Genomic DNA, 14,793 nt, shown 5'->3' on the forward strand with positions numbered 1-14,793 from the left:
GACCATTTCGAATCCCACCGCACCTTCTCCGCTATGCAATCTGGTTTCAGAGCTGGTCATGGGGGCACCTCAGCCTCTCCTTCCAGTTCTCTGCTGCCAATGACTGGAACGAACTACAAAAATCTCTGCAACTGGAAACATATATCTCCCTCACTAGCTTTAAGCACCAGCTGTCAGAGCAGCTCACAGATTACTGCACCTGTACATAGCCCATCTATAATGTAGCCCAAACAACTACCTCTTCCCCTACTGTATTTATTTATTTTGCTCCTTTGCACCCCATTATTTCTATTTCTACTTTACACATTCTTCCTCTGCAAATCTACCATTCCAGTGTTTTACTTGCTATATTGTATTTACTTCGCCACCATGGCCCTTTTCTGCCTTTACCTCCCTTATCTCACCTCATTTGCTCACATTGTATATAGACTTATTTTTCTACTGTAATATTGACTGTATGTTTGTTTTACTCCATGTGTAACTCTGTGTTGTTGTACGTGTCGAAATGCTTTGCTTTATCTTGGCCAGGTCGCAATTGTAAATGAGAACTTGTTCTCAACTTGCCTACCTGGTTAAATAAAGGTTAAATAAATAAAAAATATGTGATTGTACACATAATATAAGCAAGGTTTAATCAAACGTTATATCTGTTTGGGCTTCATGCGGTCAATTTGCAGTCTACAAATTATTTTTAATTATGTTCCCGGCCCCCTGACCATCCGCTCAATATTTTTTTTTAATAAAACATGTATTTGATGATCCCTGAACTAGGGGGAGGAGTGCCCCCTATTGGCCTATCAAGACTTCTGCATTACAACTTTGTCAAGGAGGTGATACTTTAGAATAACACTCTGCAAGGTAAATCAACTACCTTCATTTGAAAGAACATCGTTCATTGTGTTTTTCTACGAGTGCCTGCCTAATATACCAACAGTAAAATAATAACCAATTTAGCACAATACTCATTTATAATTTCCAGGAATGCACCCACCAGTACGCTAGGCGGAGCTAAACCTTGTTCTTACAAATCAATGTAGAAGAAGACAAACATCATATTCGAAAGATGGCGGTGATCAAGGAAAAAGATGGGAGACCAGGGAAACCGCCAGGAAAGGAATCGCAACCTTTGATTATAGCCAAAACTCCAGCAGAGGAGCAACGCCTGAAGTTGGAGAGATTGATGAGAAACCCTGTAAGTGGCTGGGGAGGTTCGGGCCTTTGAGGATATCTTCAAATGGCACATGTTTATCTCCACAGCTAGCCAGGCTAACTAACGACGTTAGTACCAGCGAATATGTGCTTAACGTTACGGTAGACAGAACAGTGTGTGACTATAGCTACTATTTAGTTAATTTATCGTAAAAATCTATGAATACTCACATATGTTTGCAGGATAAACCTGCTCCTATCCCAGACCGACCGAAAGAATGGAACCCCCGGGCTCCTCCGGAGTTTGTGCGGGATGTGATGGGTAAGCCTGCAATTTGGCGGATGAATTTGTGAAATCTCAGGTAGCGACAAGGACATGTGCGATTCCCTTTTTTTGCAGTCCAAGAGTAGAGCGAGCCCTTGCAAGAGAGGCGTATGGACGCATTTTTCAAAAACACTAAAGCCTAAGCAATATGTTTTAAACCCACTGATGAGATATTTAATTAATCTTCTCCAGGCTCCAGTGCAGGAGCTGGCAGTGGAGAATTCCATGTGTACAGACACCTTCGCAGACGAGAGTATCAGAGACAGGACTTCCTGGACAAGATGACTGAGAAGGTGGGCATTTTTTATTACGGGCTCCCCAAGGACACCCGACTACATCGTTTCTCATGGGACCCAATTTCATTCAAGTGGTGGGGGTAACCAATAAGATTTTAATAATAAAATGTTCTTGCAGCAAAAGATGGATTTGGACTATGTTGACAAGGTGTCAGATAACCAACAGGCAGCTGATGAAAGAACAGCCAAACGCAGGAAGAAAAGGTTGGTGCAGTAATCATGGATCCGCTAAAAAATGTATAGAGCATACATGGCCTTTATTCTTTGAGTCTCTGCTGTAAACTGTATACTTGCTGATGGTTTATGTTACACACATGTATGTGTATTTCAGGGAAAAGCTGAAGCAGAAGAAGCTTATGGCAAAAAAAGCCAAGCTGGATGCCAACAAAGGTGAAGGTAAATGGAAAAAATGACATTTAAGTGATGGATTTTATTGAAACATGTTCCCTTCAGACGCTTGGAAGTGCAAGTCCACTACTCGTGTTGCTATGGCCTCCCTTACAAAAAAAGTTAACAGTTTTGAAACTACAGTAAAAGTTCATTAACTGCAGTTGACTGTGGTATTTTGGACACAGTAATAGCAGAATTACACTGCAAAATTACGGTAGTAAAAAAACTTATTTTGGATGCAGTATTTGCAGCATACTGCACTGCAGTTATACTACACTCTGACTGCAATATTTTTTCGTAAGTGCAGTGCAAGAGCCAAATTGTACTTGCATATTGTGCTACAGAACAGGGCTAGGTTTCCCAATAGCATGCAACTTAAGCCTATGAGTGTTTTAAGGATGCATTGTTTTCGTAACAGGCAAAGATGTAACATGCGTTTCCCAAAACACATTTTCATTTTTGTAATTTAGCAGAAGCTCTTATCCAGAGTGACTTACAGGAGCAATTAGGGTTAAGTGCCTTGCTCAAGGGCACATTGACAGATTTGTCAGCTCGTGTATTAGAACCAGCAACCGTTTGGTTACTGGCCCAATGCTCTTAACTGCTAGGCTAGCACCTAGAGAACGCTCACTAAAGCCTTGTTCACACTGGCAGTTTGAAGTGACTCAAATTCTATTTTTGCATATTTAAATCTGATATTTTTTCCTATAGTCTGAATAGCCAAAGAGCACTTGGAATCAGATATTTCCAGCCAAATTTCAAACAACTCATATAAATAAATCTGATTCCTGGCCATGCAACTCTTCGGGAACAGTCAACTAGGTTGTTAAAACTTTACAAACAAATGAGTGAATTCTCGTCAGTTATCGCCACAGCTGTGTACATTCCCCCTCAAGCAGACACCAAGACGGCCCTCAAGGAACTTCACTGGACTCGATGTAAACTGGAAAACATATATCCTGAGGCTGCATTCATTGTAGCTGGGGATTTTAACAAAGCAAATTTGAAAGGCTACCTAAATTCTATCAGCATATTGATTGCACTACGCTTGGGTGTAATACACTCGATCATTGCTACTCTAACTTCCGCGATGCATACAAAGCCCTCCCCCGCCCTCCCTTCGGCAAATCCGGCCACGACTCCATCTTGCTCCTACCGTCTTATAGGCAGAAACTCAAATAGGTACCAGTGACTAGAACCATTCAACGCTGGTCTGACCAATCAGAATCCACACTTCAAAATTGTTTTGATCACGTGGATCGCGATATGTTCCGGTCAGCCTCAGATAACATCGATCTATACGCTGACTCTGTGAGTACGTTTATAAAGAAGTGCATTGGAGATGTTGTACCCACTGGGACTATTAAAACCTACCCTAACCAGAAACCGTGGATGGATGGCGGCATTCGCGCAAAACTGAAAGTGCGAACCACCGCATTTAACCATGGAAAGAGGTCTGGGAATATGGCTGAATATAAACAGTGTAGTTATTCCGTCCGCAAGGCAATCAAATAAGTGAAATGTCTGTACATAGACAAAGTGAAGTCGCAATTCAACGGCTCGGACACGAGAAGTATGTGGCAGGGTTTACAGGAAATCAGACTACAAAAAGAAAACCAGCCACGTCACGGACACCGACGTCACGCTTCCAGACAAACTAACCACCGTCTTTGTCCGCTTTGAGGATAATACAGTGCCACCGTTGCGGCCCACTAACAAGGACATAAGTAAAATATTTAAACGTGTTAACCCTCGCAAGGCTGCCAGCCCAGACGGCATTCCTAGCCGCGTCCTCAGAGCATGCGCAGACCTGCTGGCTGGTGTGTTTACGGACATATTCAATCGCTCCCTGTCCCAGTCTGCTGTCCCCACATGCTTCAAGAGGGCCACCATTGTTCCTGTACCCAAGTAGGCAAAGATAACTGAACTAAATGACTATCGCCCCGTAGCACTCACTTCTGTCATCATGAAGTGCTTTGAGAGACTTCAAGGATCATATCACCTCCACCTTACCAGCCACCCTAGACCCACTTCAGTTTGCATACCACCCCAGCAGGTCCACAGACGATGCAATCGCCATCATTCTGCAACCTGCCCTATCTCATATGGACAAGTGGAATACCTATGTAAGAATGCTGTTCATTGACTACAGCTCAGCATTCAACACCATAGTACCCTCCAAGCTCATCATCAAGCTGGAGGCCCTGTGTCTCAACCCCTCCCTGTGCAATTAGGTCCTGGACTTTCTGACCGGCTGCCCCCAGGTGGTGAAGGTAGGAAACAACATCTCCACTTTGCTGACCCTCAACACTGGGGCCCCACAAGGGTGTGTGCTCTCCTGTACTCCCTGTTCACCCACGACTACGTGGCCATGCACACCTCCAACTCAATCATCAAGTTTGCAGACGACACAACAGTAGTAGGCTTGATCCGTGGCCTCGAACTGCTCTTAAATGCAAGTAAAACAAAATGCATGCTCTTCAACCGATCGCTGCCCGCCCGTCCAGCATCACTACTCTGGACGGTTCTGACTTAGAATATGTGGACAACTACAAATACCTAGGTGTCTGGTTAGACTGTAAACTCTCCTTCCAGACTCATTAAGCATCTCCAATCCAAAGTTAAATCTAGAATCGGTGCTGCTGCCTACATTGAGACCCAATCACTGGACACTTTTTAATGAATGGGTCACTAGTCACTTTAAACAATGCCACTTGAATAATGTTTACATATCTTACATTACTCGTGTCATATTTTATACCATCTATTGCACCTTGCCTATGCCGCCCGACCGTCACTCATCCATATACTTATATGTACATATTCTCATCCACCTCTTTAGATTTGTGTGTATAAGGTAGTTGTTTGGGAATTGTTAGATTACTTGTTAGATATTACTGCACTGTTGGAAGTAGAAGCACAAGCATTTTGCTACACTCGCATTAACATCTGCTAACCATGAGTATGTGACCAATAAAATTTGATTTGATGTGCTAGCAAGCTAACCAGCTAGCTAGCTAGTTGACTGTTGTGGTAAGCCAAAAAGGACTTGATTCAAAACATCTTATTCTTTGAGGCTCTAAAAGTGTTCTTACACTATGATTTCGAACGTTCAAAGCAACTGGGATACTTCCAATGGCAGGCAATGACATCTTAGCTTACCACACAACTTCTGAGTGAGAGGACGCATCACCACCAATTACCCTATGCCACTGCATACATACCTGCCATTACCATGACAACTAGTGTAGCAATGTCAGCAAATGACTACAGTCTGAACACACAAATCCAATGTCTTTTCTGTTTGGACAGTCAGTATTCCAAAAGGGATTTGAAAAACAACTGATTTGAGCATTAAGGCCTGCAGTGTGAACAAGGTTTAAGTGTGTTGTTGTATACTGAGTGAACAAAACATTAGGAACACCTTCCTAATATTGAGTTGCACTGCATCCCCTTTTGCCCTTAAAACTGTTGAGCGTGATAAACCCAGCAGCGTTGCAGTTCTTGACACACTCAAACTGGTGTGACGTGCACCTACCATGCCCCGTTCAAAGGCACTTAAATCTATTGTCTTGCCTGTTCACCCTCTGAATGGCACCCATACCAAATCCATGTCTCAATTGTCTACACTTACACAATCCATGTCTCAAGGCTTAAAAATCCTTCTTTAACCTGTCTCCTCCCCTTCATGTACCCTGATTTGAAGTGAATTTAACAGGTGTAATCAATAAGGGATCATAGCGTTCACCTGGTCAGTCTCATGGAAATAAGTGTTCCTAATTTTTTGTGCGCTCGGTGTATGTTGATACGGATAGGATCGAAAGAAGGCGACACTGCCTTCGGATCAGCTTTCTCTATTCACATTCTTACCTTCACATGAGAATGATTACACAATGCTGACAAATATTGGAAAAATAACTAAATAAATTATTTCAATATGATTGAAATATGTAGCCTATAAAAGCTATATTGTAACATTAATGCAGTCATTGGTTTTCATTAGATCTTTATTTTTTATTTTTTTACCTTGATTCGCTTGTTTATAACATTGCCATCTTCATATTTGTATTAAACAATGACGTTATCGACGGTCACAAAGAGACAGATATACATTTTGATCTGTGTTTGGCTGAGATCTTGTGTGTAAAGCATAGAAAGTGAACTTCTCTTTGTATCTCTATCTGCCATTATGGTATCTGTGACAGCATGGATAGCACCATTGAGGCCATCTCAATTTTAAAGCAGTACATTTTCTTCTGTTGTATTTATTATAGATCCCCATTTTTTTCTGGTGTCCAGCAACATAAGACAGTTACATACAGTTTAAAATACTACATTACATTTCATCATTTCCACCACCACATATTTACAATACAACATCCATGTGCACATGTGTGTGGAGTTTGTGTCTTATGTGTGTATTTTCACAGTCCCCACTCTTCCATAAGGTGTATTATCTGTTTTTAAATCCGATTCTACTGCTTGCATCAGTTACCTGATGTGGAATAGAGTTCCATGTTGCAATGGCCCTATGTAGTACTGTGTGCCTCCCATAGTCTGTTCTTGACTTGGGGGACTGTAAAGAGATCTCTGGTGGCATGCCTTGTGGGGTATGCATGAATATCTGAGCTGTGTGCCAGTTGTTCAGACAGCTCGGTGCATTCAACATGTCAACACCTCTCACAAATACAAGTAGTGATGAAGTCAATCTCTCCTCCACTTTGAGCCAGGAGAGATTGACATGCATATTATTAATGTTAGCTCTCTATGTATATCCAACGGCCAGCTGTGCTGCCCTGTTCTGGGCAAATTGCAATTTCCCTAAGTCCCTCTTTGTGGCACTTGACCACACGACTGAACAGTAGTCCAGGTGCAACACAACTAGGGCCTTTAGGACCTGTCTTGTTGATAGTGCTGTTAAGAATGCAGAGCAATGCTTTATTATGGACAGACTTCTCCCCATCGTAGCTACTGTTGTATCAATATGTTTTGACCATGACAGTTTACAAGCCAGGGTTACTCCAAGCAGTTTAATCACGTCAACTTGCTCAATTTCACATGATTCATTACAAGATTTAGTTGAGGTTTAGGTTTTAGTGAATGATTTGTCCCAAATACCATGCTTTTAGTTTTTGAAATATTTATGACCAACTTATTCCTTGCCACCATTCTGAAACTAACTGCAGCTCTTTGTTAAGTGTTGCTGTCATTTCAGTTGCTGTGGTAGCTGATGTGTATAGTCATCCGCATGCATAGACACTGGCTTTACTCAAAGCCAGTGGTATGTCGTGGTATGTCGTTAGTAAAGATTGAAAAAGTAAGGGACCTAGACCGCTTCCCAGGGGAATTCCTGATTCTACCTGGATTATGTTGGAGAGGCTTCCATTAAAGAACACCCTCTGTGTTCTGTTAGACAGGTAACTCTTTATCCATAATATAGCAAGGGGTGTAAAGCCATAACACAAGGTTTTCCATCAGCAGACTATGATCGATAATGTCAAAAGCCTCACTGAAGTCTAACAAAACAGCTCCCACATATTTTTATAAATTTCTCTCAGCCATTCATCAGTCATTTGTGTAAGTGCTGTGCTTGTTGAATGTCTGTCAATTTGTTTACAGTAAAATATCATTGTATCTGGTCAAACACATTTTTCCCCAAAAGTTTACTACGGGTTGGTAACAGGCTGATTGGTTGGCTATTTAAGCCAGTAAACGGGGCTTTACTATTCTTGGGTAGCGGAATGGCTTTAGCTTCCCTCCAGGCCCGAGTGCACACACTTTCTAGGAGGCTTAGATTGAAGATGTGACATATCGTCCGCTATTATCCTCGGTCATTTTCCATCCAAGTTGTCAGACCCCGGTGGCTTGTCATTGTTGATAGACAACAATCATTTTTTTCACTTCCACACTCACTTTACGGAATTCAAAATTACAATGCTTGTCTTTCATAATTCTATTAGTTATACTTGGATGTGTAGTGTCCACTTTAGTTTTTTTTTAATTGAACCTTTATTTAACTAGGCAAGACAAATGCTTATTTACAATGACGGCCTACCGGGGAACAGCGGGTTAACTGCCTTGCTCAGGGGCAGAATGACAGATTTTTACCTTGTCAGCTCTGGGATTCGATCCATCAACCTTTCGGTTACTGGCCCAACTCTCTAACCATTAGTCTACCTGCCGCCCCAAAATAGCTCACATCTACCACTTCTTAGACTTGCTTTCAATTAGTGACAGATCTATAACACATTTCTATGTGGATTTGGTCAGGTAGCCCAAAAAGTGACGTATTGCAGCTTTAAGTACAGCCAAAAGTAAAGCCTAAAGCCAGGCAGAGATCAGGTAGGGACCCCTGACCAGTGACAGGTTTGAGCTGACAGACCACAGACAGCGGGGTGTTAGTATATGTGTAACAGGATCCACCACCAGGGTTAGCCTACCGCTGACAAGTAGATCAGACAGGTGTTAAGTAGAAAAGGAAAAGAAATGGAGAGAATTCAAGCTCAGGGAAATCTGAAATACCTCAGGGACGGGATAGATTTTCTTTACTCTGTCTTTCTCTTTCTCCTGCTAGAAGTGGTTAATGGTAACGGTTATACCTATTTGAACAAACGTTAAAAAGGGATGGCTTAATGTCATTTAAACCATGATATTGAGACAAAGCCGTACAGGCTTCGCCGAAGGACTATCTACACTTTTCATCGTACACAAAACCAAGGAGAAAAAGACAAACGTGTTGACTGTTTCTGGAGATACATGAAAAACAAACATAGTAGGGAGTTAACATTAAAGTGATAATAAGGTATTTATTAATTAAACAGTAGCCCCAGTAGCAAATGTTAAAGGTGAAAGACCCTATGAACATGGGTCGTATTAATTAGGCACCAACCGGGAGAAAAACTAACTAAAACATGGAGGGACTGGGCCTCCTGGGTGGCGTAGCGGTCTAAGGCGCTGCATCGCAGTGCTGAAGGCGTCACTACAGACCTGGGTTCGATCCCAGGCTACCTCGCAGCCGGCCGCGACCGAGAGACCCATGAGGCAGCGCACAATTGGCCCAGCATCGTCCGGGTTAGGGGAGGGTTTGGCCGGCCGGGATGTCCTTGTCCGTGAGGCTGGCTTCCGGGTTAAGCGAGCAGTGTGGCTTGGCAGGGTTGTGTTTTGGACCAATGCATGGCTCTCAACCTTCGCCTCTTCCGAGCCCGTACGGGAGTTGCAGCGAAGGGACAAGACTAACTACCAATTAGATACCACAAAAAAGGGGTCAGAAATTGTCCAATAACAAACACCCACTATTCATTTTTGGTTGCAGAGCATTTTACTATGGTGTGCTCTATTGAATAGAACCCTGTAGTTGCTGGCATGTGATGCCTAAGTTGCTAATCTTACCAATGGAAAAAAATCATTTAAAGTAGTTGGCAATATCAGTGGGTTTTGTGATGAACGAGCCAGCTAATTCAATGAATGATGGAGCTGTGTTTGCCTTTTTTTGCCCAAAACATAATTTTAAAGTGCTCCAAAGCTTTTTACTATCATTTGTTGTGTATCTTTATTTCATAGTGTAGATTTATTTTTATTCAGTTTAATCACATTATTTCTCAAATTGCAGTACATTTGCCAATCAGTTGTGCAGACACTTATTTGCTATTCCTTTTTCCTCATCCCGCTCAGACAAACAATTTTTCAATTCAAATGTGGATTTAAGTTTTTACCGTATTTTTCTTAATGGATGCATGCTTATTAGTAACTGGGATAAGCAATTTCGTAAATGTGTCAAGTGCAGTGTCTGGTTGCCGACCTGCCTATGCCTGACTGTGCCTCTCACTTTTGCTCGTGCAAGATGCAAGAGTTTCTGTTATCTGAAGTAGCCTACGGCCACTATTCGGTCTCCTCCGTTGCAAAAATGCTGACTCTAAGGAGTCGTTTCCCAGTGAAATCTAAGCTTTACACCCAGAAATGGGAGTCGACACCGGGAGTCAAAGGGCAAGGAGTAGAGGAATCAATTATTTTGGAGTCGACTCTCCACTAGCAGGTAGTGGTGAATGACTCCGGCTCCTGCTCTGACTCAAATTTGACAAAACGGACCAAAATTAGCACAAGTGCTACAGCTGCAATGTCAGATGTGCACACACAATAATTAACTGGGTGATTGATTATGAATGCATATGGAGCCGTCTGACAATGTATACTAACCTAAATATTCAAGGCTAATTGGTAGCCTACGTCAGCCTAGCTGCCTAGGCAAGTTGTATTTCTTTTTGGAGTCTACTCTCCCGCACATACTTGTTCGCTAGCCTAGCATGGCTCTCAACTTGGTTTTTATAACGTCATTGATGACTATAGCTTATAAATGTCCACACTCACCAAGATGATATTTGGTAGCTCATTTCAGCATGGTGGTGATTTTTATGGGTGTATTTTACCATCTTTACAAACCAGAAAACATGCAGAGTTATGCTCACTGTAGTACAGATAATGGAGGCATTTTGGAGGTGAGTGTGTGCGTTGGGAGGAGATGGAGACAGTTTGATATAAATGCATTCAGGTAGCAAAACAATTATCAATTTACACTACTGAAATTGGGATAGTATATCTACTACTTGAATCAAGTTGATAATACATTCATTTTAGCAAATATATTTTTATGACGGTTATTTTTTTCATTCAAGTCGGTTACACGATTATACAATTAGCGTGCTAGCCCTAGTGCCGATCATTGCCTGATCACTCCCAACCCATAGAAATCTCCACCATCTTGACTACTTTTAAATGGTGGAAGCCCTCAATGACAATCTCTATGCTAAAAGGATTTACATCCATCTAGAGCCCGCTTTATACCTCATGTTGTCAAGTGACTTGGGAATGCAAAATATAATCTAACGGCACACTTGGCTGTTCTACGAGTGGTCTGATGCATTCGTTAGATTACAAGCGCAATGTTATTAACGATGGTTTTGGGAAACAGATCAGAGATGTTAACGTTTCTAAACCCGGTCCAGTACAGTTTCTTAGTGGAAAATGGTAATGGTAAAAAGTTATGGCAGAAGAGACTGATTTTGACTATTTTTGGTGTCCCCTCTCTTTAGATTCTGAGAAGTCCTCCTCCAGCAGTGAAGAGGACGACCAGGAGAGGGAGGCTGAGGATGATGCAGAGGCGCCCAGTTTCGTCATGGGGAAGAGATGAGTGCATGGCTCCGGGTCATGAGACATGCTCCAAGACGAAATTGAACGGTGGGACAACATCTAATACCAGTTCAGAAGTCAACACAGCCTAGCTTTGATCAATGTCATGGATTCGAGACATTATCTGAGAGCGAACCAAGGGAGATAAGCCTCTGTTAGGTAACTGCTATTCTTCCCAACTTGTGGTTGTAGTTAGATTCTTTGAATTGAGGTTGACAAAGCTGGGTTGTATTCATTAGGCACCAAATGGTCTGTAACGGGGAGGGACTACCTGAACTTGAAATAAGACGTCCTCATTTCTGTTTTTCGTTGCAAAAACCTTTTGCTACAGTGTGCCCTGATGAATATGATTATCAAGGTGTTAATTTCATGCATGTCTCTACTTTGAAACAGTTTCTTGTTGTGTGGTAGCGTCATTTCTCAATTTTTTATTTTATACTATGCTTGTGTATATATTTTTCATGAACATCTGGGAAGAATTGGGCCTATATTTGCTGTATTTTACCCCTATAGAATCTTCTGGAATGTATTACTAAATGATAACCCAATTTCACTAGATATACAATTACTTTAGGTAGCACTTTCAAGCTATTTCCACAATGCTGAGCAGGACGTAATACTCATTCATAGGGGTCACTCCACTCATTCCACCCTCCATGTGAAATTAATTTGGGGAAGGATAATATAATTGGTCTAGTATTTGTAACAAGAGTAGTCTAGTACTAGTATTTGTAGTCTTTAATGGAATGAGTTTTGAACTAGTTTGCTGGTATGGCATACCTTTTGACCTTGACTTGCAAATCGGCTATTGGTGGTTCCATTGTACAATAAGATTGGTGTAATGCTTTATTTTCCTTCCTCAAATATGTGTATTGTTGGTTGCTAAGGACTATCACCCACAGTTACTCAGTTTTCATACCTGCCAGACCGGTTCGGTGGCTATTGTCAAGGGTTCTCCAGTGACCTATCACTACAGTTTTACATAGATGAGGAATCAGGTTTTGTCCTATTTTGAAAAACACATCCTAAACCGTTTAATCTCTGTATCAAGTCCTACAGTAAGTGTTTGTTTGACCTGCATAGGATAAGTTACTTTTTTCCCCTACTGAACTTATGTGAAGGTTGTGAGCATACACTATATATACAAAAGTATGTGGACACCCCCTTCAAATGAGTGGATTTGGCTATTTCAGCCACACCTGTTGCTGACAGGTGTATAAAGTCAAGCACACAGCCATGCAATCTCTATAGACAAACATTGGCAGTAGAATGGCCTTATTGAAGAGCTTAGTGACTTTCAACGTGGCACAGTCATAGAGTGCCATCTTTCTAACAAGTCAGTTTGTTAAATTACTGTCCTGCTAGAGCTGCCCCGGTCAACTGTAAGTGCTGTTATTGTGAAGTGGAAACATCTAGCCACAACGGCCCAGCTGCGAAGTGGTAGGCCACATAAGCTCACAGAACGGGACCGCTGAAGCGTGTAGCGCGTAAAAATCGTCTGTCCTCGGTTGCAACACTCCTTACCTCTGGAAGCAACGTCGGCACAAACACTGTTTGTCAGGAGCTTAATGAAATGGATTTCCATGGCCGAGCAGCCGCACACAAGCCTAAGGTACCATGCGCAGTGCCAAGCGTTGACTGGAGTGGTGTCAAGCTTGCCGCCATTGGACTCTAGAGCAGTGGAAACGCGTTCTCTGGAGTGATGAACCACGCTTCACCATCTGGCAGTCCGACGGACGAATCTGGGTTTGGCGGATGCTAGGAGAACGCTACCTGCCCCAATGCATAGTGCCAACTGTATAGTTTGGTGGAAGAGGTATAATGGTCTGGGGCTGTTTTTCATTGTTTGGGCTAGGCTCCTTAGTCCTGTTGAAAAACAAATTATAGTCCCATTAAGCACAAACCAGATGGGAGGGTGTATCGCTGCAGAATGCTGTGGTAGCCATGCTGGTTACGTGTGCCTTGAATTCTAAATAAATCAGACACCAGCAAAGCATCATCACACCACCTCCTCCATGCTTCACGGTGGGAACCACACATGTGGAGATAATCCGTTCACCTACTCTGCGTCTCACAAAGACATGACGGTTCGAACCAAAAATCTCAAATTTGGACTCAGACCAAAGGACAGATTTCCACCGGTCTAATGTCAATTGCTTGTGTTTCTTGGCCCAAGCAAGTCTCTTCTTCTTATTGGTGTCCTTATTTTGTGGTTTCTTTGCGGCAATTCAACCATGAAGGCCTGATTCACACAGTCTCCTCTGAACAGTTGATGTTGAGATGTGTCTGTGACATAAACTCTGAAGCATTTATTTGGGCTGCAATTTCTGAGGCTGGTAACTTTAATGAACTTATCCTCTGCAGCAGAGGTAACTCTGGGTCTTCCTTTTCTGTGGCAGTCCTCATGAGATCCAGTTTAATCAGCGCTTGGTTTTTGCGGCTGCACTTGAAGAAACTTTCAAAGTTTTTAATGTTCCACATTGACTGACCTTCATGTCTTAAAGTAATGATGGACTGTCGTTTCTCTTTGCTTATTTAAGCTGTTCTTGCCATAATATGGACTTAGTCATTTACCGAATAGGGCTATCTTCTGTATACCACCCCTACCATGTCACAACACAACTGATTGACTCAAACACAGTAAGGAGGAAAGAAATTCTACAAATTAACTTTTAACAAGGCACACCTGTTAATTGAAAGGCATTCCAGGTGGCTACCTCATGGAGCTGGTTGAGAGAATGCCAAGTGTGCAAAGCTGCCATAAAGGCAAAGGGTGGCTACTTTGAAGAATCAAAAATATATTGTGATTTGTTTAACACTTTTTTGGTTACTACATGATTCCATGTGTGTTATGTCTTCACTGTTATTCTACAATGTAAAAAATAAAAACCCTTGAATGAGTAGATGTGTCAACTTTTGACTGGTACTGTGTGTGTGTATATATATATATATATATATTTTTTTTTTTTTATTTTTTTTTTTTTACACATTTAACCCCTTTTTGGGGGTTGGCACAAAACTACACTGTACAAGAAAATATTCAGACCCCTTGACTTTTCCACTTTGTTACTTTACAGACCTTTTTCTAAAATTGATTAAATAAAAAATCCTCATCAATCTACACACAATACTCTATGGAACAGGTTTTAAATATGTTAGCAAATTGATTAAAAAAATAGTATTCAGACCCTTTTGCTAATCGAAATTGAGCTCCGGTGCATCCAGTTTCCATTGATCATCCTTGAGCTTTTTCTACAACTTGATTGGAGTCCACCTGTGGTAAATTTAATTGATTGGACATGATTTGGAAAGGCTAACACTTGTCTATATAAGTTCCCACAGTTGACTGTGCATGTCAGAGCAAAAACCAAGCCACGAGGTTGAAGGAATTGTTCGTAAAGCTCCGAGGTGGGATTGTCAAGGCACAGATCTGGGGAAGTGTACCAAAAC

At 41.8% G+C, this 14,793-nt stretch overlaps 1 protein-coding gene across 2 annotated transcripts; it reads left to right on the forward strand.

Annotated features, from left to right (window-relative positions):
• Nucleotides 1-1,030: 1,030 nt before the first annotated feature.
• On the forward strand, nucleotides 1,031-14,244 carry LOC139537526 (PRKR-interacting protein 1 homolog). 2 transcript variants are annotated; one of them, XM_071338942.1, is made up of 6 exons: nucleotides 1,031-1,192; nucleotides 1,393-1,471; nucleotides 1,667-1,767; nucleotides 1,889-1,974; nucleotides 2,102-2,166; nucleotides 11,247-14,244. In XM_071338942.1, exons 1-6 carry the CDS (start codon nucleotides 1,064-1,066, stop codon nucleotides 11,342-11,344), a joined length of 558 nt encoding a protein of 185 aa, XP_071195043.1. In that variant the 5' UTR covers nucleotides 1,031-1,063; the 3' UTR covers nucleotides 11,345-14,244. The 2 variants fall into 2 exon arrangements, with proteins under 2 accessions (XP_071195043.1, XP_071195044.1); XM_071338943.1 differs by having other exon boundaries at nucleotides 1,036-1,192; nucleotides 2,102-2,160; nucleotides 11,247-11,485.
• Nucleotides 14,245-14,793: the final 549 nt, after the last annotated feature.

This window comes from Salvelinus alpinus, chromosome 13 (assembly GCF_045679555.1).
Source record: "Salvelinus alpinus chromosome 13, SLU_Salpinus.1, whole genome shotgun sequence".
Classification (NCBI taxonomy): Eukaryota; Metazoa; Chordata; class Actinopteri; order Salmoniformes; family Salmonidae; genus Salvelinus; species Salvelinus alpinus.